Source organism: Chinchilla lanigera, unplaced genomic scaffold (genome assembly GCF_000276665.1).
Source record: "Chinchilla lanigera isolate Chin_1 unplaced genomic scaffold, ChiLan1.0 scaffold00016, whole genome shotgun sequence".
In the NCBI taxonomy this organism is placed as follows: domain Eukaryota; kingdom Metazoa; phylum Chordata; class Mammalia; order Rodentia; family Chinchillidae; genus Chinchilla; species Chinchilla lanigera.
In genome coordinates this window covers 3263194-3290948 of record NW_004955417.1, presented here as the reverse complement: position 1 = coordinate 3290948, position 27755 = coordinate 3263194, and the positions used below count along the sequence as shown (strand labels likewise).

Sequence of the window (27755 nt, the reverse complement as noted above, 5' to 3'; positions counted from 1 at the left end):
AGTATTTTAATTTAAATCTTGCTAGTTTGCCTTTAGCTAAGAGGACATGAATCTTTTCTGAAATCTTGTTATTAGGACCCTAATATAAATTTATTGATTTTTCTCTTTCTGTCTGAGAAATAAGGGACTGGCTTTGGAAGTGTGAAAAACACGGTATGCCTTCATGGGAGCGGGGGAGAATGCCCAGGTCTCACTACCAGCTTCTAGGTTTAAAACCAAGTCTTATCTATTTTAGGGAAACTACAATGACTATTTTGAGGCACTAGTTTCTCACATGAGTGAACTCTTTTGTGATAATAAAGTAAAAAGTTATGAAAGAAAAGCAGCTGTTGGTTCGATTTTGCCAATAATTTATCATATGCAAACAATGAAGATTTGACCTTATAATTTTAATGCTTATATCCAATTTTGAACAAGTAGCTTACCTTTCTCATCTGTGAAACCCTTTTTTTTTTTTTTGAAGTGCCAATGCTGATATTTTCACTACCAGCTCAATCTTTTTAAAAGTTACATATAAGATCATGTGAGTACAATTACAGTGGGTAAAATCCCAATTCTATGGGACTGTACTAAAAGAAATTTTTCTTGAAAAATGCCTGTAATTATTCCATTTATTTCTCACTTCCTTAAAAATCCCTAGGGAGGATTTTGCTCCACAGTTTTAAGGCTGATAAGATAATATGCTTCATCAATCAGCTTGAAAGCTTTTGCATGGCCCGGCACCCCCCTCAGCTCTTGCAGCAGTCAGCTCCCCCACCCTACTCAACCACAACCCATTGGGGCTCCGATATGACTGGTCCCTGAGGAAGAAATAAAGGATATCTCACACTGTGCATCTGCTCTGCGTCTCTACCCTAACACACATCTAAGAAAAGCCTTTAATGTGAGTTATTAACTCAGGTTCACACACATGAGAAATACCATTCCTCAAACAAAGTGGGGTAGACAGATAATTCTGTGGTCAGTTCTAAGGCTCAATCAGTGATTATGCAAAGACAGATACAATAACCAAGCATCTTCCGGTAATAGAAATATTTATTTTGCATGCAGGAAGTTATTTTAATTTACTCTCACTTGCTCCTTCTCCTAAGAAGTTCCATAAACAGAAGGGGTAAATGTTCTACTTTAACTAACAGTTTGCAAAATGACTTATTATTCAGGGGCAGAATGCACACAAGTACATTACAAAGGTTTGCTTTACTGATCATAAAAGAGTGAATAAGACATATAGTGGGGTGAATACCTATAATGCACTTGCTAAGTCTTTCTTTTTCTTCACAACTATTTTCAGGTGGGTCATTTCCAAGATTTAGACAGAGAATCTTTTGGAGTGCTTGTTTAGCAGCACAATTCATAATAGCTAACTATTGGAAGCAGCCTGTAAGTCCATTGACAAATGAAAGGCTAAAGAAAAGTGCGGTATTTGTACACAGTGGAGTAGCATTCTTCCATAAAGGAGAATAAACTTGAGTCATCTGTGGGAAAATGAATGCAATTAGAGACCATAATGTGAAATGACATTAATTGCACAGGCTTAAATATCATATGGTTTATCTTCTGTGAGAAACTGAAAATATAAGTAAAAAGCAAAATAGAAGATAGATAACAGGAAAAGGGGAGAGAGTACGTTTGCAAAAGGAAAGAGAACGAAGAAATGGAGGGAGAAGGCAGGAAGTGGCGGAAGAGGGGATGAACAGGAATCAGGATGTGTCATATCCATGCACCAACTCCTCAGGAGGAGTATAGTCATTATATACTGCAAACAGGTACTACAAAGTAGCTGAGAACACTTCCTCTAGAAAAGATAAATTTTTAAAAGTATCTTTCCTCTGGAGTTGGATACTTGGAAAAGATTTAAGGATATAAGACATACAGGAAAAGAGTCTAAGTTAATAGAGACAATGAGTATGTGTTGCAGTGGCTGCTGAAATGAGTACTAATTCAGTATGCTTCCTTAAGGAGAAAGCATGTAGGCAGATATTATTGAGAATCTTCAAAGAACAGTTGTGAAAGGTGTCCAAAAATATTTTTTAAATCTCACCTGGAAATATTTGCTAAAAGCACAGACTTCCAGGCCTCACATATAGGAATTTTGACTCAATGGGTCAAAAATATTGCTTCAATATAAATATGTATTGCTTAAATATAAATAACATATTTGTTCATGTAACCTAATAGAGAATAGCAGTGCTTAATAGCATCTTAACCAGACCTAGTATCTTCAAACATGGATACTTAGGTATCTGAAGCAAGCTTAACAATAGGTTGTCATTTAGTGTTTAAAAATGTTAGAAATAATTTTGTACTCATAAAATTAGCATTATTAAGAGTAGCAAAAGGAAAAAAATATAGAGCTTTTGCAAAAAGGTGGAAGGAGGGGGAATAATGGGATAGAGGGCAAAAATAAAAAAGAATAAAGATGTGTCTTATACGTGTACCAACTCCCCACAATAAATATAATCATTACATACTGCAAACAGGTTCTAATAAAAAATTAAAAATACATAAAAAGTAACTGAACTGGAAAATTTTCCCAGACCAAAATTTTCTTATAAACAGGGTCAATGTGCGACCAGCTGTAGCACTCAAACACATTGATGTGAGCTGTGAGTCTAGGCCTAGACTAAAGCCAGCTGCCTGGCCCATTAGTAAGGATCACCAATCTTCACATCACTGCAACCTGTTCGGAGTGAATCTTTTATGCAAGGCACTACTTGGACAGCTTCACTTGCAGCCCACGGCCCTGAAACCACAGACAAGTTGTGTGACTCTTGTGTGCCTGTGTGCTAATAATACATGCATTTGGGGAATTTGGTCAAGGACTTGCTTTCATTTAAACATGTCTCTTGGTAATTATGTTGTGGAAGTGGAGTCACACAGCCCCTAGGTACCTCTAATAAGACAACTAATACAAAAGAACTTGGCATCTGAATGTGTACCAACTCTCCACAATAAATATAACCATTTATATTTATGGGGAGTTGGTACACGTATAAGACACATCTTTATTCTTTTTTATTTTTGCCCTCTATCCCTTTATTCCCCCTTCTTCCACCTTTTTGCAAAAGCTCTCTATTTTTTTCCTTTTGCTACTCTTAATAATGCTAATTTTATGAGTACAAAATTATTTCTAACATTTTTAAACACTAAATGACAACCTATTGTTAAACATCTGAATCGGCTAAGGCTATTTCACAAAAATAAGAGATTGGATCACATGCACGAGAACACACACACACACTCACACATGCATTTTAGTTTCACCTTCAGGAGAAACTGAGGCCAGTGATATGCAAACTGTATACTAAGAAACACTAGATTGAGAAAATGTACACTTAGTTTCAAATGTGTTTTATAAATCTAGTCTTTGTTTAAAAGATTTTAGGAGCTGATGAAGTTATTGGGAGAATCAGAAAAAATATTTTAACCATGAGATAATTGTATATGTATGATTATATATACAAAAAGATGAATGAAAAAGATGAATGAAAGGTGTCATGACAAGATCCCTGATATGACTGACCTTTGCTTCCCTCAATATTTACACTTTAGAACTTATCTCCTTCTCTTACATTTAGTTTAATCTGTGGCAAGCAAATATCTGTTATGCAACTGTTTGGATTTCAGGGCACATGCAATCCTTTGAGCTATTTCATATAATCATCTATTTGCCTCAGAGTTAAATATTCAACTGTTTCATTTTAATGCTTAATGTGATAACTTTGTGCAGCTTTCTTTTATATGGGTTACAAAGCATTGTATGTGTTTTTTTTTTAGACAAAAATGTTGCTTAGTAATGTCATTGTAATAGAAGGGGATATTCATTCTGCAGCTACTTATAGAGAATAAGATATAAATAGCCTGTCTATATAATTTTTTCTTTTTTTAATTTTGAGACTAGGTCTCACTAAATAGCCCAGGGTGGCCTTGAATTTTTGATCCCCTGTATCTCCAAGTAGCTGGTACTACAAAATATAAATACATACATACATACATACATAAAAACATACATAAAATTAATTTATCAGTTTTACAGATAAATATGAAAGGATGATTCATTTAACTTTTCTACGTTGGCTGTTCATTCAGTAGAACAGATTCCTATTAATTCAGAAGTTCACAAACCTATATTGTCAGAGTACCTAGTATATCTTTCCAGCCAGTAACTTTATAAAGCATGACTAGATAGATTTAAAGTTTTCACAAACATGAAGTTTTCAGGCACTGTTTGTTTTTCTATGTGTGGATTAAAATACTTTTATAGAGTTGACTTGATATTAATAAAAGACATATATTAGTAGATTTGAAAAATTCTCTCAGAAATAAAATGTTCCAAAACAAGAATTATAATATTGAAATTTTTCTTTCATTGCAGTAATAAAAGTCATGGAATTTTAAAATTTCTATGTCAAGAGTTCAAGTCATATTTGAAGAGTTAAATTTTGACACTTATAAAGTATCAAAAAATTTGACACTTCCAAGGACCAACGTTCTCACTCTCCTGACAATGACTGACAGACACAGGTGGTCTCTTCGCTCTCCCATGAATAGAACCACAAGGGGAAAGATTCTCCTTAGTCCAAACACGATCATGAGTTTACCTCCCGCCGAGCTCATTCACATGCCCACACATCAGCGTGTCATACGTTCCTGAGTTTAGATCAGTGCATTTGGTTGGGCATGGTCTCCCATGAGCATTCTGCTCTAAGACTTTATAAAAATAAAATGATTGAATTTTAAACTGATCACTTAATTGTTCTCTGTATAGATATTTATTGAGCACCACTGTTTTGCAGGCAAGTTAAAAGGAAGAGAATACAGTGGCAAAAAATGGTCACTATCCTAAAATTATAAAGGTGTGACTTTAGAGATGATTATAGGTATTAAGCAACTAAGCAAATAAAATATATGTTGAATATCCTTTTCTTAAAAGCTTAGGATCAGAAGTACCTTGGACTCTAAAGTTTTTTCAAAGTTTGAAATATTTGCATAAATTTTATCAGCTGAGCATATCTAATCTGACACCCAAAATGCTCTGAATTCTTAAATTGTAAAGTGAATTCTGTAATTTCAAAACACAGAATAATTTTTCAGGATGCAACAAATACGGAGAAAGAAAACAGAATGATGTAGTACAGTGGCTGGAAGGAAGAGACCTGTGTTGGGTTTGGAAGTCAGGAAAGTTGAGGTGGTAACATTTGAGCTTGTGCAAACAACTGAGTATGGAGCAATTCAGAGAGGAGAACAGCAAGCATAATGTTCCCCGAATGGGGACAAACTTGGAATTGATAGAGACAGAGACATCCACTAGAAAAAAGTAAAGTTAGTACCACATCTTGTTTTCAGTACAGAGAAAGTCCAAGTTAGAAGGAATGATAGATATAAATTCTAGAAAACTATCCTGCCAGTTAAGTTCACCAATCAGAATTTCTAGAGATTTTAATGTGGAAATGTCCTGGCTAATAGCAACATTTTCTATGGCCCACTTCTCCTACTCAAAAGGAGGTCTATCTTGCCTCATTAAATAATACCATTTCAGTAAGGACAGGGAATATAAGTACCAATGCAAAATTAGTCAAAAATGTAATAGCCAAAAGTGAGACTTGATTTTCACAATATATATTTCCTCATTTTAAGGAAAGTTTGTGCTTTAGTTTGGATGATGTTGAATTTCCCACTAAGGTCATTGTTTTAAAGGTTTGATCCTGAGGGTGGTATTTTTGGCAGATGTTGTGGACCATTAGGAGGTGTGGTCTTATGAGAGGTCTTTAGGTCTTTGGGAACATGCCCTTGAAGACTGTGTGAGGGCTTTGGGAACATGCCCTTGAAGATTGTGTCACCCCACTGGTCCTCTCACTTGCTGTGCTTCCAGGACCATGAGGTGAGTGGTCTACTCCACCACCCACTCCCACCATGATGTTCTGCCTCATCAGAGGCAAAACAATGGGGACACTTTACCTTGGACTACAACTTCCAAGAGTTCCATGCCCTTTCCAGAGCCCTGAGGTAACACAAGCCTTTTATAAGTTAATTATCTCTAGTGTTTTGTTATAGTAATAAGAAGTTGCCTAATACAGTCTGAATTTCAGCAAAGTAACTTATTTTTTTTGGAAATACAAGCACTGAAAAATAGCTATAGCCTCTTGAGAACTAAAATATACCATAACTAGGCATCACATTCTTAACACTTTTACTCTTTCTATACTAAAGAATAATTTTTAATTACAAAATTAAACTTGAAACTCATTATAATCATTAGCTTCTATATGTATTTGTGTTTTAATTTTGGGACTTTTTTTTTTTTTTTTGGTACTGGGAATCGAATTTAGGACCTTGTGTTTGCCAGGTAGGTGCTGTGCCACTGAGCTGTATGCCTAGCCCTTGTGTTTTAATTTTAAAGCACAAAAATAAGAATCAAAGAAAATCTAAGGAACTAGAAGAAAAAAAATGTTAAAATAAACATTAAGAAGTCCTTAAATATCACTTAAAATATGGTTTTAAAGTCTAGTGAAAAATAAAATTTTGCTCCTTTTTTGAAAACCATGTTCTCATTCTTCAGCTAAAGCCAGTTAGTGTTAATAAAAATAAATATAATAAACTATTAGCTAACTTTAAAGGAAATGTCACAGTAAACCTGATCATGGTGGTGCTGTGATAGAATGGAAAAAGGATGAAGTTCTAGGCTTTGAAGGAAAGGTAAAAAGTGATTGCAATCCTGATTCTTCTCCTTGAATTTTTCTGAGCTTCAAATCTCTCCTTTTAAAAGCTAACTTGACACTAGGTCTGCTGTGAGAACTGAATTAGACAATTATTTTATAGGGCCAAGCAGACAGAAATCACTGAGTACACAGTAGTCTTTTCTAGACCATACCACCACAGCCTGGCATTAATACACTGGGTAATAGTTCTCCTCAACAAGAAGAATTTCTTCAGTGCTTGTGATACAGCTTAATGGTAATAAACAATTCTCTAACAAAAGTACTTATGCAATTCTGTATTACTTTTTTTTTTGTCTTTTTTGAGACAGGGTCTCACAATGAAGTTGAGGCTTGCCTTGAGCTCACTTTGTAGCCCTGGCCAGCCTTGGACTTGCAACGATCCTCTTGCCTCAGCCTCCCTGTACTATATTTCTAAACATATAACTTTTCCATCAACCTAGTTGCTCTAGGTATCAAATACATATGGATTCATTCAAAATAATCCTTCAGGAAAAACAATACTTCTTCCATATGTATTTCTGTATTTATCTGATGGCCTGCAAAAGTAAGCTGTCTAGAAGAAGAGAAGCTGTGTAGAAGGAATGCCTTCTCAGCACTCAGAAGTGGTTCAAAGATCACAGCCCTGGAAAAGTATAGTGGGAGCAGTTTATAGGTCAGAGGGAAATGAATCCAAAATGTTTAATTTTGGATTTAGCTTAGATATAAAGCTGAAAAAGGTAAAGTTTATTAGCAGAAAAAGAAGAATAAAGGTAAATGAGGGGGGATTGGATGCAAAATGTTTAATTTTGGATTGAGCTTAGATATAAAACTGAGAAAGGCAAAGTTTTTTAGCAGAAAAAGAATAAAGGTAAATGAGTTGGTTTACGGCTTAAAATTATATGTGCTCATTAAATTTTACATCCTTTCTATTTAATTTTTTGCTTGTGAGAGCACTCAAATACACCCGGAGTACATAATAAAACAAAGAATCATAATAGTTAGGGGTCAAAACAATTTTGTAACTAAAACTTTATATGCATTACCATCCCATGTGGATATTAAAACATTCATGTGGTGATTCATCATGTAATCATGTAATGAAAAAGGGGTTGTCTTTGTCCAAATAGGATAAATTTGTGGTTCATTTCAAAGTCTAAACAGGTTGGTCAAAGGACACATGATTGTACCTACACAGGAATATTAAATTCAAGAGATCTATGATACAGCACGGTGACTGTATAATGATTATTTATTGTATTCTCAAAAAATATAGATTGGATTTTACTTGCAAGTACCACAAAAATCACTATATGAGGTATTGCAATTCTTAATCAGCTAGGTTTAACCATTCCATAGTGTATATGTACTTCAAAACAATGTCGTACTCAATAAGTATATACAATGTTATCTATCAAATTTTTAAAAATTAAATGTTGTAAAAGTCCCCCTTTAAGTAAGAGCTCCCTATACCGAACACTGTGGAATGGGAACTTGGGCCTCTTTTCACTCTGTGGGTATTCATGGGCCACTGTCCACTCTTCATCAGAGGCAGGGCACTGTCATTGGCCACAAAGGTCACAAAAGGACAAAGAACCCGTCAAATCTCCCATCAGCCTTGCTAAAAGCCGCTCCTGCCTCTCATCTTCCTTCCGGGACTGCAAGCAACTCAGACTCTAAAGTGTTAAAGCAAGTATTTCTGAAACTTATTTTTCTGGTTGTATTTCGTTTGAGCATATGTACAGCATTAAAATTGAAGACCTCGCCAGAGTCCAATATGTCCTAATCAATTTCCTGTACTATCCTGGAAAGTCTTGTGGAGCTTCTAAGCACTCAACAGCTGTCAAATCTCATCTTCATGCAGACTATGAGCTGCGATCAACAGATATGGTGAATGTTTACATTTATTACAGTACAAAACACACTGCCCTAGTCCTCCTCAAAACACTCCCTGATACTTACAGCACCCTTACCCCATTGTTCTTCCCACTTCATGAGAGAGGCAGCACTGCACGACCTTTTTCATGACTTTTTGTGGTTGCCTCAATGTTCTGAATCAATTTAAAACGTTTATGGCAATTTCTGCCACATAAAAACATTATACTGTGTCCTTATCCACCTTATTCAATGAATCAGGCACTGTGCGATTTCTAGCTCTTCCCCAAAGACAAAATGACCATGAAAAGTAAATGTTTTAAATTAATTCAAGATATCATGGTGGCCACAAAAGCACAATGAAAGAGAACTTTCCAGAACTGCTTCAGAAAGTGGCAAGTACAATGGGATAATTGTATTCAAAGTGAGTATTTTGAGAAGGGTGAATGACAACACCTCTTCTACAAAATTAGTTTTCAATTTAAATATTTACCGTATCTTGTGATAACATCTAGTAAATTGGTATTAAGAGATTTGTAGGCATAGAAGAAGAATTAGATCTTCAACCTCAGAGTTCACCCAGTGTGGCAAAACAATCTTGTAACTTAAACTTTATGTGAACTCCCATCCCATATGGATGTTAAAACATTTTTGTGGTGATTTATCAGACATAGGGAAGGAAACAACTGAATTCTTGGTTTCTTGCTAGTTATAGTGAAATCTCTCAACATCTTTCAACTACAAAATCATAATTTTTTATAGAGTTTGTGTGTGTGACAATAAAAACAAAGTAGTATGAAAGTGTTTTGTAAATTGTATAGAACTATAAATGAGAAAGCTTTTAATCTAGTATACTTTTTTAACATATAAAATATTAGGCCACTTTAAGTTCAATATTGATAAATCTTCTCTACTTATGAATTCCAATATCACTCCAGACTGAAGGAATTTATGTGTCTACGAAATGTACCACTATGAATAATATGCATTATAAATACTTAGTAATTTTGTTTTCTAATTCTAAATTAACATTATGCTGCTAGTTCAGATCATCCTGTAAACATGTAAATTTAACCTCTTTACAAATTACTATTGCTAGTATTCCTTAATTATCAAGCAAAGGCAGAACTGGAGTGTAGTGTGCAAAGTATTTTTAATTTAAGAAATCGAAAGAATTTCATATGATAATATTCAATCATGTTTTCTACTAACATGAAATGGGATTTAGTTTAGTAAAATGTATGATGTTAATTTTTTATAGTATAATAAAACAATTGGAACTCAACTAACTTTTGTAAACATTTTTACAACACCTTTTTTAGATAATATGCTTCCTGATATGCAGAGATGATGCAATAGTAGCCTATTCAGGGCATTGATATTTCTATAAAAACCCCAAGAGACTCAGTAGGGTATCTGCTGCATGCACAATTGCAGTCAGTTATTCCAGATATTATTTTTGTTTTCAGGAAAAGAAAACTAAATAGAACATCATGGCAAGTCTAGACTGGGGATATGATGGCCCAAATGGTAAGAGTATTTCTTTTCATATCCATCAAAATAACAGTTGATTGTCTTTTCTAATAGAAGGTATGCTAAGCACTTAAAACAATAGGACAGGCATAGTTTGATGGTTTGGATTTCCTGGACTGAATAATTATAATATCCTTGTAAGAAATTTTAGCAGATGGTCTTTGGGGCATAAATGTTTAAAAAATGCATTCAGTATATATATTAGAAATCTATTGCTCATGAAATATTTATAGTCTACTCCTAAAGGCTATGTGTTTAGGCCTGTATTGCTGGTGTTGACACATACACTGTTTTACAGTACAGTATAGAAAGCAAATATTCTCAAACCCAAAATTTCCATTTAACTCAATGTCATTTAAGATGCTTGGTTAAACCATAAAGTGACAAGCAAACAGGTATAGTCCTAAAACTTGGAATCAAGCATTCAGTAAAGTTTTGATTATATGCACACATTTGTCCTGTTAGGTCCTGATCAATGGAGCAAGCTGTATCCCATTGCCAATGGAAATAACCAGTCTCCCATTGACATTAAAACTAGTGAGGCCAAACATGACACCTCTCTAAAGCCCATCAGTGTCTCTTACAATCCAGCTGGTGCCAAAGAAATCGTCAACGTGGGACATTCCTTCCATGTGAATTTTGAGGATGATAAATCAGGTGAGGCCAAAGACTGTTCTGCTATTTTTTCCTAAAATCTACTGGGGAAATTGCAACAACGAAGCGTAGAGAGCACCATCAGCCATCTTAAACATTTTGTGCTGCTCTCTGGTGAAACAGCTTGGACTTCTGGAAAGCGTCCAAATGACAAAGATAGTTTTTGGAATCCCTGTATTTGTCTTTTTTAAGTACTTACACTATTTAATAACACCTCCCGACCCCTTCCTCTATGTCAGGATCTTTACGCTCACTTAGTTCATTCTATAAACAGCCAAAAAGTCCTAGCGAGTACGATAAAAACTGAAAGGGTGAATACATTCCAGTTGGAACGAAAGTGGATGAGCACAGGGGGAAAGACAGACAGGACGACTGTGCAGTACTCACACCTCAGAAGCAGGCACATCGCCCGCCACATAGTCAACTTTCCCTCCGTGATCGTTGAATCAGTCATTAAATGACAATTTCGTAAGACAGTTCTGCTGACATAAAAGGCCATACTTGTTGTAGCACTTTCTTGATGAGTTCTGAGCCTAAATTTTAGGTGCATTTGGAACTATGTCCTTTATTAATGCTAGATTAAGTCTGGGATGTGTGTTTACACGATCATAGGATTAGACAGAATTCCAAAACAACAGGTCATACAATGTCAGATTTTTAACAGTGACCCTGCCCCACAGGCACTTTCTCTCATTCCCTGGCCCGGGGGTTCTCAGTATAACTGTTAAGATACACTGTGGTGTTTCATTAAGTACAAAGTATGTAATGCATAACTTGTCACTCAGAATAAACTGCTATAGATTTTGATGTATACTACCTATGCAGTTTTTGTTGAAAGAGTAATTATTGAACTTGCAAACTGCAGAATTTCAAAGAAAGTCCTGTAATCATATAATACATTCACCATTAATCAAACAGTTAAAAACAATAACAAGTAATAAAAAACCATTAGAAATGATACAGAGCTTCACTAAACAAGATGGTAGGAGTTCAGCAATGGTTGTTATATTGCATATTGTTGTCCTCAGATTAGTTGTTCCTATTACCAGATATACGCATGCAAAATTGGTCAAAAGAAAAAAAGCCTTACCTGACCCTTTCAATAAACCAACAGACATTAGCAGTAAACTCATCTCAGCTTTATATTGTTTTGTTTTTGTCTTCACTGTTGTTATTTTGTTATTGTTTTTTCTCTTAAAATAAAAAAGTGCTTTCTTGGCAGTGGAAACAGGTACAGCTGTAGCTCAGGTACTGGGAATTGTATATAATTTATGGGTTGTCTCGTCAGTGTCACAATGGGGGATGCATCATGCAAAAGTGCCACCACCATCGATGTAGGGAACAAAAAGAAGATGCAGACTTAAGCTCTAGGTTTGTTTGCCTTTCAAATCCACAGAATTTAGTGTGCATTTGTGCAAAGATAAGCTGGAATTTGTGATCTTCAGACTAATAGTTAGTTCCCTTCTCTTCCAGTGCTGAAAGGTGGCCCCTTCTCTGACAGCTACAGGCTCTGTCAGTTCCATTTTCACTGGGGCAGTACAGATGCATACGGTTCTGAGCACCTGGTGGATGGAGCCAAGTATTCTGCAGAGGTAATGTGATTTAGTAACTAGAAGATAATCACCTGACAGTGTGCCCAAAAGCCAAAAAAAGTATTATTCTGGTTTTCATAAGGAACTCCCAGACTCCCCTAAAATCAAACACAGACCCACCATGCCTGGCAATAGCAGCACATGTTTCATGTGAAAAGAAACAACTAAACTTAGACCTGAACTCTGGAATCCAAGATTTATTTTTGTCCTAAAAGTATATAAAAAATGATTACCTTGACATGCTGCTATCTTCAGAGGGACACCACTGCTCTCCCTTAAAGTTCTGACCCTAAAATGCAGACACTAGTATTCCCATTTTATTTAAATTTCAAATTTGGGCACACAAAATCATACCAAGGGTGTGGTCAGAGACAGGAATACTTCAGTAAAACCCTGCAAAGAGCTCAAGTTTAATCACAGCTTCAATCGCAGTGAGGTGAGTGCATGTACATGAGATTCTGAAGTTCCCTGGCTGAAGGCCACCACTACTCCTTCTTGACCTCCCCTCACAAAAGTGTGTGATCTATACCAAGACATCATTATCTGTATATCTGAAGAAAAACACATGCACATCAGATTTAATGGAAGATCTGGGAGATTGAGAGAAACTTTGCTCTTTATATGTATGACTACATAGAGCATACTTGCCTAGATATGCAGGTTGAATTTTTAATATTACTTGTATAAAATGAATTTTATAATACATATAGTTTTGAACCTTGCTATTTTTTCTACTTACCAGTTTATCATGACCACTCTTTTCAAGTCAAGAAGTTTAATTCTCACCTTTTAACATTTGTATAGGATTGCAATTACAAGAATATATCAGAATTTATTTAATCAGCCTCTGTTGATAGATAATTATAATGTCATCTAATTTTTATTCCACTATGAGGTTTTTTTTGCTTTTACAAAAAAAATGAATACATACTCCTTGTATCGAATGCTCCAGTAAAAGTAGTTGTGTAAGACATTTTCTCAAAAGAGCTTATAAAATATGTGCAACTTTTATTCTGACAGATGATTTGGGAATTTTATGAAAATATGACTTATTTTATATTATAAAATTTAGATAATGTCTTTCAACATTGTAGAAATATATTAAATGTTTATTCCCCAAATCTTTCATATGATATGAAGGGTAGGTAGAGTGAAATTAAGTGGGCAAGGAGCCTACATTAGCACCAGGTTTTTGAAAGGATACTTGGTAGCCAGGAAAGTGAAACCAGTGATTCTTTCAGCTAAATTGAGAAAAATGAAAGTAAAAGAATCTGAACTAGGGTAGAGACACTTGGACACAAAGCTCAACATGTTGCAATTCAATAATCCTGTATGCAGTGCATATCATGTACCAGGTTGAGAGGCAGTGCAGTGATTAAGAACGCAGTCTCCTCCGCTGACTTTCAAAGCCACTTACTGGCCATATAAGCTTGGACAAAATCACTCTGTGTCCCAGTCTTCTCATCAGTGGAACCAAGATAATATTAATATCTACCTCAAACAACTGCTGACACAGTGGAATGAGTAAACCCATGTAAGGCACACTTAGACCAGCCCTTTTCACATTGTAAATACTCAGTCAATTACATTTCTATAGTTAGGACACAAGCAAGCCCTCCTCACACAGGGCAGTGTATGCATAAAGGATTGTGATTAAATAAATATAGTTGCAAGTGACAATAAGAATATTCACAAAGCACCATGGTAACATAGACATAGGAATAATCAATTAAGAGTAAGGACAGATTCTAGATGCATGGCCAGAGGATATTACAATGAATGACATTTCAAATAGGAATGTAAGTGATCTCTGTGAAATGGTTTTCTAATCTTTGTTTTTCATTCAACAAATATTTATGGAGCACTTATAATAAGCTAGATACTGTTTATAAGGGAAGTTCTATCAGAATCTGAATATGATAAATGAAAGGAAACTTTAAAAGGAAGGAAGCAAAGAGGAAGGAAAGATGGATGGGAGAAAGGAAGAAAGAAGGAGGGTTAAAAAAGAAGGGAGAGAAAGGAAAGGGAAGAAGGCAGAGATAGACTTAAAAAGAAAATTGGAGGGCCAGGAGTATGTTCAGCAGCCTGGAGCCTGCATGCCAGCAAAGCATGAGGTCCTGAGTTTGATTCCCAGTACAAAAAAAATGGATAAGCGATATTGAAAGACTTGGTTTTATTTATGATGGTCACTTTATAATGGGTGATCAAATAAAGATTCTTTGAAGAGTAGTATTTGAGTTCAACACAATTAGAGACAAAGATGTCTGCTATTCAAAGATTATGGAGAAGGAAATTCTAGAGAAAATCAGTACTTAATGCAAACACTGAACATTTTGGACAAGTGAGATCTAATCTGAGATGTAGTTGTTGAAAGTGAGAAATCAGTGACAACCATGGAACTACTTTACAGTTGAGCAATAAATTCAATGCATAATGTTATCTTCTCCTAAGAAGAGAAAATGGAACAGGTTGGCAAGTACAAATCAAGAGTTCTATTTTGGCTGTGTAAGGTTTGAGATATCCACGTGGAAATATCAAAAGAATATGAAAAGACATGCGAACATCCTTGGATATACAAGTCTAGAGTTCTGCAGGCAGCTCAGGCTGCAGGTTTTGGTTTGAGAGATGTCTGAAAAGAACTCTGATGTGCCTAAGGCTCTCAGGAAGCCCAGGAGCCCTTCCTACAAGGGGATGATTTACCACAAGAAGAAGAAAATGGCAGGAGTTTTTCTCCTAAAAACAGTTGGTCAGGTTTCCTGATATTTTTTATAGCAAGAGAGGTTTTTTTTTTTTTTTAAACAAAGTGGTAGGAAATTAACAATGCTTGTTGTATTACATATTGATATCTTCAAAGTGGTTACTCATGAAAACAGACAGAGACATGCAATAATGATCAATCAATATTGATCAATATTGATCAATCAAAAGATATTTTAAAGGAATAATATTTAATAGTTCCTCACACTATAGGAAAAGAAATTTTACTCAGTAGTGTTAGGAGTTGTACACTGTTTACACTACTCAGGATAGAGATCCCTCTTCCTAAGAGTGGGACATAGACATCTTCACATATTAACAAGTTAACATTACTTACCTTTTTTCCTTATCCTCTTATAAATAATTAACTAGCCATATTATCATTTTTAGCTTCACATAGTCCACTGGAATTCGGCGAAGTACTCCAGTGTGGCCGAAGCCATCTCAAAGCCTGATGGTGTAGCAATTATTGGTGTCTTGGTGAAGGTGAGTTACAGATACCCGTAGAGCTCAACTAGTGCTATTGCTTTAGCAATCAGATCTCAAAATAAAAGATATAAGACAAAAGACATTTGAAGTTTTCCATCTGGAAAGTTCCCCTTCTACTTACGGCTGAAGAAAACTTTTCTTTGTACTTTGTTGCCTTGCTCCTATGCTTTTCCCTCTTGACAAAAGAAATTTTTGAGTAGGGAAGTAGGAAGTTGTCAACAGGGAAAAAGGAATTTCTATTTTCCAGTTTTTCCAAATTCCCTTTTCACTACATTTCTTACCTCAGACTCAGGAGTTTATTAATTTAGTATTTCATCAGAAAAGAAAAGTTAAGAGATTTTCTCCATAAAGTTCAGTTGATTTTTTCAATTGGTAGATGGTGCTTAAATCCTCTATTGAAGAGTCCTTGGAAAGTTATGTAAGAAAATCATTATTAAACTGAGTATGATTGAGCAATTAAATCACTTTTGGAATTACAGTGATTCCCCTAACTTTTATTAAGCTCTCAGAATATGACAAAATGTGCTAGTTATTAGTAATAGAAAAGACCAAAATGAAGAGTTTTGGCTTTTATGTCATAATTTTACTCAGTTTCTAGATTTGTCTTGTGTAGCTTTGAACGTCTTGACTATAATTAAATTTCAGCCAAGCATTTTGTTTGTTACTTTGCCTGTGGTTAACCTAATACATAATGAGGGTACAAGCACCTACAAAAACACACACCTAAAATTCCATATCCCAGAGAGGAGAGAAATTACCTTAAGTCTTTTCAGTTATTGTTGTTGATTTTAAAAGCTTAACATTTAGTGTACTACTAATATGCATTTAACACTAATTTTGTTAAATTTCCAGGTTGGTCAGGCCAACTCAAAGCTGCAGAAAGTACTTGATGCCCTAAGTGAAGTTAAAACTAAGGTAAATGAACTTAACAAGATAGTTTAATTCTAAGACAAATAATCCATAGAAATATGAAAATCACTCAGTCACACATTTGAAGTGGGGAGTACTTATTCTGGATGTAAAAGTTACCAATCTGAAAAATCAACATATTATACAGATACTGCCTGTGTCTGAGAAACCCTCTGATTCAGGAATTTGTTTTGTTTTCACATTTTTTATTGATTTTGGCCAAGTACAAAAGGAGGTTACTTAGTCATTAAAACTCACTTGAAATACTGCATCCACCTGAAGTATGAGTTTTTTTCACCTTATGAAAATAACTTTTTTTGGAAATACAAAAGTTTAGAAGTACAGTATATTCTTTTGAGGTGACATTAGTATGCCATATTTGACAATCATGATATCCAACTAAACTTAAAAAAGGGATTTTCTGAAATGTCCAATCTTTCATTGTTTTAACAGTAAATATTTAAACCATAAGTCAGAGGTTTGTCATTTTCTTTCACATTGTAAAGACCGTTATCACTATGTAAAGTAACTTTGTTTTGTGCTGATTTGAGAGATGATTAAACTTTAAATAAGTATACTGTAAAACAACCCCTCAAAAATATCTTTTAAAACTACATATGAAAAGAAAATAAGTAGTAAAGATATCAAAAGCGTGAAATAAAAAAATTTTCAAATGATGAATAAATATAAAACAAAATATTATCAATAAAATGAGATGTCATTTCTTTGGAATAACCAACAAAAAAGGCATACTTTTGACATCTGTAGTAAAGGAAAAGTGGCACATACACAAAATACCATTATAAATAAAAGTTTTAAAAGATAAGATCTATAACTAAAGTACAGAAGAAAAGCTTTAATGATAAAACTACATCATATGCTTGCTAAAGGAAACCTTAAGATTAATTATAGCAAATCAACTTCAATACTGTATTGAGACAATGTTCCTAAACTTGTAGAGCTTAGTCCATAGATAGGAGGATGAATCAGTGATAGAATATCTAATGTAGTTCATTATATTCATTATAGTGTGCATAATATAATTCATGAAACATAACAAAGAAGAAAAACCCTATCATCTACTTGTTAAATGATTACAATGCATTTGCAAAAATCAGTGCTCATTCTTGAAGGTAAAACAAAATGAGAGGAATGAAAACCTCTTCCATTCGATAAAAGACACCACCTGGAAACTTGAATCAAACATCAAAAAATTACCCATAAAGCAATTGAAGCAAATATATTCTATTCAAAAGCTGTTGTCATCACAATTAAATGTTGTAATTGAAGTCCTAAGCAATGCAATAAAGTGAGGAAGAAATATAGGTGTATTTTAGGATAAATATTGGAGAACCAAAGAACAAAATACCATTGTGGACAGATAATATAATAACTGATATCTACCTGGAAAACTCAAAAGAATCATCTAAAAAGCCCATGTACATAAAAGATTATAATGATTCATTTTCTACATGCCATAATAACCAAGAAATAAGGGGGAAATATAACTAAATTGTAACCTGCTAGCATGTCAATAAATATCTTTTCACTAGAACAGAATCTAGCATAATTCCTAAGGAAACAAAATGTTTTATGTTAGATATAGACATTAAACAGCTTTTCATGAATATTAATTATAAAAAGAAGTTTTACTTTTGCTTATCTTCAACCAAATGAAGAAAGAGGAAGATTTTTTGGCCAAAATTTCTGTTCTTATCTAATCTTTGTGTTGTTTAGATCCACAAACACACCAATTATGAAATAATATATAGTAACAAAGTCAAACCCTTAGCTAAAATCTCTGGATAGCATAAGTTTCTGAGAACTTATTTTCTCTTCCTTTACATATTGCTGTAAATATTTTATGCCATGAAAAGATGATGTACACATACATGTATATTTTTCCTTATTTTCTCAGGGCAAACGGGCCCCATTCACAGATTTTGACCCCTCCATTCTCCTTCCCTCATCCCTGGATTACTGGACCTATTTTGGCTCTCTGACTCATCCTCCCCTCCATGAAAGTGTGACCTGGATCATCTGTAAAGAGACCATCAGTGTCAGCTCAGAACAGGTACGGCGTCAAAGGGGAAGAGTGAGATTCGGGACTACAGTTCAGGACTGCCACTTCAACTGATAGAGTCAGGGAGTGTTATAATCTCAACTAGGTTTCTGAGAGGCTTTTTCCCCCAGCTATGAAAGACTGTTCCCTGGAACAATTCTATTGAATTATGTCCAAAAAAATGTAGTATAATAGCATTTATTTAATTTTTATGCAAAAAATAAAAGCATGGAACTAGGCATGGTGCCACACACGTGTCATCCCAGCACTCTCGAAGCTTAAGCAGGATGATGGCAAGTTCCAGCCCAGCCTGGGAAATTTATTGACTTGGTGAGACTCTATCTCAAAATTAAAAATTAAATGGCAGCTAGAGATGTAGCTCAGTCGAAGTCCCTGGATTCAATCCATAGTACAAAAGGAAAAGAAAAGAAAAGAAATGAAAAGAAAAGCAAAGAAAAGAAAAAAGGAAAGGAAAAAGGAAGGAAGGAAGGAAGGAAGGAAGGAAGGAAGGAAGGAAGGAAGGAAAGGAAGGAAGACAAGAAAAGAAAAGAAAAACATGAGATTCATAACTCCCACTATTCTCTTTAATAAGGAAAAGCCTAACCTTTGTAACTGTCTCCTTAAGAATTTCAGAAACAGGAAAAACCGTCCCTGACAGATCCACAAGACTTTAAGGAAATGTAGCTCTCAGCTGGCATGCGTTTGTAGCTGCTGTGTTTATTTTCAAGCTTGTTTTTAAATATATATCAAAATATCATATTAATTATCCTTTATAGTGATAACAATAATTATCATTGATCAAACTACTGCTTCTATTAGGTATCTTGCATGTGTTTTGTCAGCCAATTTTCATAACAAACATGCAGGGCAAACATTGCAGCCCATGGATAACTGACACTGAGCAAACGCTATGTATTATCACATTTAACCTTTACAACACAATGAAGTAAAAAGTGAGGCACAAAATTTCTCATTACTTGCCCAAAGTACCCCAGTTGAAAAGTGATAAAATAGTATTTTAGTACTTTAATCCAGTTAATCATCAATAATTTAAGCAAAATCCTTAACTTAAAGGAATGTGATGGATCCTTCCCATTGGTAAAGCTAATACAGCTGGGTGTGGTGGAGCACGTCTGTAATCTCAGCACTCTGGAGGCTGAGGCAGGAGGATCGTTACCAGTTTGAGACTTGCCTGGGTTACAAAGTGAGCTCAAGGCCAGCCTGAACTGCATAGTGAGACCCTGTCTCAAAAAGACAAAAAAAAAGCTAATGCAATCCTCAACTCAGTTTTCTAAATATCAGTGTATTAATTACACTGGCAATTCAGTGTTTTGTGGGACTTTAATATTTCTTAATTCTTCGAATATCGTACCCTTCCAGCTGGCACAGTTCCGCAGTCTTCTATCCAGTGCCGAAGGTGACAAAGCTGTCCCCATACAGCACAACAACCGACCACCACAGCCAGTGAAGGGTAGAGTGGTGAAAGCCTCATTCTGATGGGGCCAAGAAGGAGCTCATCTCAAGAACCCAGCCGTGCTTCCAACATAACGCAGATGATCATTTTTAAGAAACAAACATTTCAATACTAGCAAGAGAGCATACTTATACATTTATCCTAGAGAATTAGAGAAACATCAAGTTTAGTTCTCAGTGCATAACTCAAATCATCCTTAAGCTTGCAAATACTGATCTATAAGCATAAGTTTATGATAAATTCAACTTTATTTTATGGAATTTTTTATAATCACAGCTAAGTGATTTGTCTCTTTCTTTTCACTGATTCAATAAAGTAGTTTTATCTGTTTCTTTTTGTCTATTCTGTATTGGGTGGCTCTTTTATTTTTATGTTTTTCTCAATCAGATTTTATTGGTACATTTTTTTTTATTTTAAAGAGCAAAAGAAGGATTACATAATAATGGGGGGGCTTATGAAATTACAGACAAAGTGGTAGGAAATTATCAATGGTCATTGTTTCACATATTGTTATCTACAAAATAGTTTCTCAGGGAAATAAAAAGACAAATAATAGTGAGTTACAGACAGAAGAGGTAGGAGATTATCAATAGTTGTTGTACTATACTTTGGTATCTTCAGAGTGGCTTCTAAAGAAAATAAATAGAGCTATACATGAGTGACCTATTGAATACTCATTAACTTTTCTCAGTGGTTGTTGTAGGGAACACATAATGATAGACATGCATCCATTTATGAAATGGGATAGGAACAATACAAACATTGCAGAGTTATGGATAGATTAGTAGGAAAATATCAATGGCTGCTGTAATACATGGTGGTATCTTTGAAGTGGTTTCTCAGGAAGACAGAGATACGCAAGAAGAATCTAACAAGTAGTTACAGCCTAAGGGTTGTAAAAACTCAAGTGAGCCATTTGGGGCAAAAGCCATTTTTGTAGCATTTTCTCTCCAGCCTCCCATCTCATTAGGACTCCACAACCAATTAGTGTCCTCTCCCCAACTGTCAGCACAGGCAGCAGGAATCCTGCTGTGGACTTCTCCGGAGCTCCACCACAGCCTGTGCTGTCAGGGGAAGAATGGCTTCCAGGGAGTCTCTGCAGGTATTGTGCAAGATCCTCCTGGTTTACAGCTTCCCAGCGTCTCTCAAGACCCCAGTCCACAAGACCTCTGACTCCTCGGGGTTAGTCTGCATTCTCATGTTCTCCGTGTCCTTGTTCAGCAGCTGCTCCTCCACTGACTCTGGACCTTTCTGGTTCTCAGTGGCAGGAACAAGAGTGGCCCATTGTATGGCATGTATTCCCAGGGATTTCTCCGTGTTTGAATGATTCACACACTTCCGTGGGTGGGCATCTGCAGCCGGTGCATGGTGGACCAGTTATGTCACTGTTTCTCTGTGTCGTGGTAGTTCTCAATTAAGCCGCGGTGGCCAGCCTGAAGGCCAGTGCGCAACAGTGATCGCTGCGGCGTGGCTTCCCCTGTGCCGGGGGCCCTCTTTCTGGGCACCTAGGAGGCAGGAAGCGAGCCAGCCGGAAGACCGGTGCTCCCTGCCCGTGGCTCCCTGTGCACCGGAGGCCTTCCCTCTGGGGGCCTACGAGGCAGGAAGCGAGCCCCAGTGGTATTTTAAAATTTGAGACAAGGTCTAAATTGTCTAGGCTGGGTTTGATCTTGTGATTGTTCTGCCTCAGCTACCCAGTTCTCGGACTACTGTGTGCTACTGCGTCAGGAATAAGGCCCTGGGATTTTGAAAAGCTGCTTCTTCGCATCCTCACACCTTGGAAGCTGGTACAACTGTTAGGTTTTGACCATGCATCTAGCCAGGTATGGCGGTGTAGGCCTGTAATCCCAGCACTCAGGAGGCTGAGGTGGGATTACCATGAGTTTAAGGCCAGTCTGAGCTACATAGTGAGATCCTGTCTCAAAAAGAGGGGAGGCACTACTTTCTATGGCTTTCAAGGAGGCAATCTAACAAACTCCTTCCCACAGGCAGTGAACTATCTCCTGACTCCTGCCTCGGGACTGCAAGACCCTCAGGTGACTGAGGGTCATCAGCAGAAGGTGGCCTCACTCACCAGGCTCCAAGTGGCTGGCAAGCACATGGCACCCTGTAATGGCTCTGTCCGTGTCAGGCTACTAATCATTCAGGCCTTCACGGGTCGGAACACTGAGCGTAGACATAGCCTCGATTCTCTCTGCTGCCTAGTGATGCAGATGTGACACAGCAGCCACACCTGCAACACCTTGAGGGGCATTATTGGTACATTTTAGATGTATATATAATGATCACATTCATCACAGAGAATTTGAACCTGTATATTCAGTATTCTATAAAGACCGTTAAGCTCCTATTCCATTTACATTTTAAAAAGTTAAATACCTTACTTCAAGGAGTATTTTGCCTCAAATATAAGAAACCTAAGAGCAACTTGAGATGAAATATCAAGAAAGTCATTTGCTTACTTTTAAAGAAAATATGTAACATCATATGTCACCTGATGTTAATATTACTATGCTGGCCCAACATTGCTACCATTTGTGTTCTCTATAAGAATGCTATCTTTTAAAAAGGAAGATGCTTCTAAATATTGCTTCTACTTTTTCTCCCCACATTATCAAGGTCAATGCTGTTCTACATTTATTATGACTAATTAATTTGCATGCATTTGTATCTTAAATTTGAAAGAAAAATGATAAGGGGATAATGTTTAAAAAATACTGAAGGGTCATGTGGCATAAAATCATAGAGAAACATTGTTCAGTCTTTTGTGCACTTAATCTGAAACCGGTGTTCTCTGAAGCCATACCTACATTCAGAGTTTTGCAATCCTGTGTCAAATATTTACTGTGATTTACTTTATTTCTTTTGTCTGAAAAATCATATTAGAGACCAAAGCTCATTTCAGTGTTTTTTGGTTAATCTATATCACAGAATCAGCCAAAATCTCCAAATAACTGTCATCAAAGTTAGAAAGACAGACCAGGCACATTCTTCTTTGCACTGAGGGAGCTCTTCAATAGAGGTGGATTTATTTTTACAAAACAACTATCCCCTTAGTTCACACAGATCATATCAATTGGCTTTTGATTCTAAAGTTATTAAGGGTTACCATGAGAGCCAAAGAAATAGATATTTTGTAGATAACACATCTACAAAATATGCTCAGTACCTACGGAATACTTGAAATCATTTTTGAAAGTAAGCAATTTAGAAATTTCATGGGAAGTACTTTTTAAAACACCCTGCTATCTCATATATATTTTAAGAAGGTTGAAATGGATTCCTAGATTGATAGATAAGTCTGTGAGTCCCTTTATGGAAAGGGTAAACATGTGACCGGAGACATATGATGGTCATCAAACTTTATCACTAAGCCAAATGCCAGGTGGGGAGCATGTTTCTCCTTCCTGCTTCAGCGAGAATTTCATCAATTTGGCACAACTTACCAGGTGCTTTATAGGGGCTTTCCATCCTTCTCTGAAGAAGCCGATAAAACAGCTGTTGAGAGAAGATATGTGTACTAAGCATTAGGTCATCTGAGAATTCAACTCATATGTTTCAATGACTCATCCTCTTCTTGTATACCCTCCTCTTCTGTCAATTTAGTTATGTAGAGGATTTGGACATGGTGCAAGGATTCTGTTTTCTCCATGACGTTTGTCAATGGACCTTCCTTATGTCAAAGGGGGCTTCTCAGCATCCAGAATGACAGTGCCAGCTGATGAGGCCCAGCCTAGGTTCAAGGGTCCAAGGTTGCTCCTTGCTGGCCTCTGTCTTCTCATCTCCTCCTCTGAAAGAACATGCAGAGCATTTATGGCAATGTTGTACTGATTTGCAAGCCCAAGGAGCTCAAGATATTTCCTAAGTTGTTCATGTTTGTAAGTTTAAACTAAAGCAAACCTCCTGAGAGCATTAAATTCATCAAAGGGGAATTATGCCAAAGAAAAGAAATGAAAAGAAACAATTTATTCCTTACAGTATACAAAAGAGCATCTGTCTATGTTACTCCAGATTTGTGGCTCCTTACTATTTTGTGGTCACAGATACCTATAAATATGTGACTAAAGCTGTGAAACTTCTCTCTCCCTCTCCCCTCCAAAACAAATTACACAATTAGATCTAACCAAATTTTGTACTGAATTTTATACTCCTTAAAAACCTACCCTATTCATTTCTTTTCAGTCACAAGTCATTCTGGACCTCAGAACAAGATCCTTGCTCTAAATACAAACATTAAAAATGGGCTATAAAGGGCTGTACATTTTTTATCTTTTTCCCTAATGTAACATGCATTTTTGCTTTTCTACCTTATTTCTTATAGCAGTTGCTTCAGGACAGACTGACCATATCTTTCTGGGATAGTTTATGAATTATCTTTCTTTTTTCTCTTTCCAATTATTATTTTAAGTTGATATAAGTTTGTTTCTTAGAAAAGATATAAAAAGATAAAAATGAAAGAAAATTGAAAGATTAGTGAATTTTTTATTAATGGGTAAAATAACAAAAAAGGTGCAAAATAGTTTAAAACCACAAAAAAGAAAAGGCTCAACTAAGATCATCAGATTAATAATGGGCCAAAATCATTCAGAGTAATGTGAACATTCTCTGTATCCAAGACCATGAAAGCATAAGAAAATACTTTATGTGTCTTTGTGATTACTATGAACTCCAAGTGCTTGTCAACTATTCCTTATGACACACTGTACAGGGATTTCCTTATTACTAATAGATTCTGCTATTTTCGATCTCAGGTAATACACAAAGAGGTAGACAGAGAGGCAGGCATAGATATGAATGAATGATGTTTCTCTATGATTTTATGCCACATGATCCTTCAGTATTTTTTGTACATTATCCCATTGTCTTGGTTACTTTTCTCTCATTGTTGGGACAAAATACCTGATGCCCAAAATTAAGGAAGGAAAGGCTTATTTCGCTTACAGTTTGTGGAGGTTTTAGTCCATAATTGGCAGGTTACAACGCAGAGTGGCACATGGCAGAGGGTTACAGCTCATGGTGGCAGAAAACAGCAAAAGCAGCAAGCACACAAGGGAGGAAGGGCCCCAAGCAGCCTCTTCCTCTCCCTTACATATGCAAACTATCCACCCCAGGGTGGGTGTAGCTCTCACACCCATAAACAATCAAACCCCAAAAGCCTGCCCTATGACCGCATGAGGCTTTGGGGGGACACCCAGACACAAACCATAACACCCGTTATCATTTTTCTTTCAAATTTAAGATACAAATGGAGTCTCGAAATGGGTTATCACTTCCATGAAGATGAAAGGAAAAGAAGAAAGTAAAGTCTGGATTAAGAGAAAAATCAGGTGAATCTACATAAAGCTTAGAAATGGCTTCACTTGTGCAAGACATCTCCAGTTGTGCAACCTACACAGTATTGTCCCTAAAATTTATACTAGTAGAACCTTAGCATGTCAGTTGAGTATCAAAAGCAGCCATTTCCTTCTACCCACCATATGGATTCAATAGCAAGCCAGGAAATTACATTTATTTTGTAAATACTGGATAAATTTTTAAATAGTGTCTAAGTAAATAGGTCTATACAAATAAGAAAATTAATCAGAAAACAAACTAAAAAAAACCTAAACTTCCAAGTAGAACATAGGTTAAACCAGGCATTTGTTAAATTCACAAAATTTGGAGCTCAGAAAGTACTGCAGCTTAAATAACAAGAAAAAGAAACTGAAGTGCCTTAACGTTGATTGTTTCCTTAGATAGTGAAGGCTCAATAAAAGAGAGAAGTTCTAGATGGATAGATATATTAGGACCTAGAATTCTGCCAGGTATTTTTCTGTCTGAATTTGAGGAAGATAGTTTTGTTTTATATTTTTGGACTTATGAAGTGTACAAGATTGGTCTGTAAGCTAAATTCTTCATTCTAGAATAAGCATAGTTTTCTGTTGAGCTGAAAATAAAAATTAATATGGATGCGATTTCCAGGCTACAACCTCCAGTTAAGCTTTTTATACTTGGGCAATGGCACCAGTTCTTATTACTTAAACCCATACTTCTGCCAGTAGAGTAGCTCACTCTCCTTGCTCATGCATTTTTTGCTGTATTTCATGATATTTTTCTTATAGCATTTTCCTCTTTAATTTAATGGACCAACCAAACAAACAAGGGAAGATCTATGTCCGTTTGCACTCCCACTCTTCTTTCAGGTCTTCTTGACTGTACCCTGAATTATAGTCAGTGACTTACAAACATTTTGTCTACCTGAGCCCTCAGATCGTGGCTAAGACATTATTACTCCAGGATGGTCTTCTCTAACTAGAATTCTCAGACCCCCATTATATGTTCTTATGGAACCCTGAACTTTTTCTTAGTCCTGCTCAAAATAGTTATAATTTGTGTAATTATCCATTTAGCATTGGTTAATCCTGCTAGGCTGCAAACCCAATGAGATCAGTGAGTCTCTATTGAATTTCTTTCTATATTTCCAGTAATTCATTTGTCTGATACATGGTAAGTAGTCAATACATTTTTTACAAGTGAATAAATAGAATTTCCTGGTCAATAAACTATAATCTACAAATTAATATTAAGCCTGGAAATGAAAATCACCTGAGAAGTTTTTTTTACTGACGTGATATGTTTAACTTTTTAGTACATATTTGTTGTACATATTGATCACATTCATCATAGGGAATTTGCATCTGTACAGGATATATCTTAATTCTTTTTTTCCTCATTACCCTGCCTACCCTTCAATCCCTTCTCCCCTCTCCATTTACTAAAGCTTTGTTTCCATCTTTTTCTTTCCATTCTCTTTCTTTCCTTTTCCCTTCCTTCCCTTCCCTCCCCCCCCTTTGTTTCCCTTCCCATTTGAACATGTTCCTACTTCCCAATATGTATCTATGGAGTTAATAATATCCCTTAGTTATTGTGGGCTGATCAGGCCCACAATCTCCTGAATGAGTGTACAGCAAAGGCTAAATAAAAAGAGGCAAATGGAATGCTTTCAGGGCTCTAGGAGGATCAAAGCCCTCTCACATAATTCTTAATTCTCTCAGGGCTAAGACCAAGACCTTCTCTGGGTCACCCATATTTATTTGGTTATCAGAAGAGGGAGGGGAGTACTCAAGTAGGACAGAACCACTCAAGGACTTCAGAAGTAAGGTGTGAAGTTAATCCACTGAAGAATGAGATGCCTGAGGCTATAGTCTTCATGTAGTTGTGATCTGACCCAGGCATCCTTGGCTGTGATCTTGTCTCATCCTTTGAGGCTTTCTGGCTTTGTCCACTACTACAGGTTCTAGTAGGGATTAGTGAATTGCAGAGGTTCACTTGCTATGAGTCTGCCATTTCCAGATAAGGAGCTGAGGCCTTGGACAGATTCGCAAATGAACACAGAAAGCCAATTGGTTAATATTAAATCCTGCTCAGAGCCACTTTGTAATGGTTTCCAACATGTATCCTCCATTATGCTCCCTATTTACCCTTCGGGTTTGTCACACAACAGAAACAATGTGATATTTAAACTTGTATGTCCGATTTATTTCACTTACGAGTAGAGTCTTCCATTTACCTACAAATAACTCAAATTTATCCTTCTTTATGGCAGATTATTATTCCACTGTATATAAATACCACATTTTCTTTATCCATTCATCTGCTGATAAGCATATGGGTTGTTTCCAAGATTTAGCTATTATAAATTGTACTTCTGGGGCTGGGGATTTAGCTCAGCGGCAAAG

The 27755-nt window shown here is 36.0% G+C and overlaps 1 protein-coding gene across 6 annotated transcripts in view; it reads left to right on the top strand.

Moving 5' to 3' along the window:
- Positions 1–20330, top strand: part of Ca1 (carbonic anhydrase I) — a 42643-nt gene extending 22313 nt beyond the window's left edge. For 3 of the 6 annotated variants that reach the window (XM_013512805.1, XM_013512807.1, XM_005381743.2), the window contains 8 exons: positions 8441–8585; positions 10040–10100; positions 10569–10760; positions 12231–12349; positions 15497–15592; positions 16448–16510; positions 18423–18578; positions 19947–20330. In XM_013512805.1, coding sequence (XP_013368259.1) covers positions 10064–10100; positions 10569–10760; positions 12231–12349; positions 15497–15592; positions 16448–16510; positions 18423–18578; positions 19947–20063 — 780 coding nt within the window. In that variant the 5' untranslated portion in view covers positions 8441–8585; positions 10040–10063 and the 3' untranslated portion in view covers positions 20064–20330. Of the gene's footprint in view, positions 1–8429; positions 8586–10039; positions 10101–10568; positions 10761–12230; positions 12350–15496; positions 15593–16447; positions 16511–18422; positions 18579–19946 lie in introns of all 6 variants that reach the window. The other 3 variants (XM_013512806.1, XM_005381742.2, XM_013512808.1) reach the window with 2 other exon arrangements.
- Positions 20331–27755: the final 7425 nt, after the last annotated feature.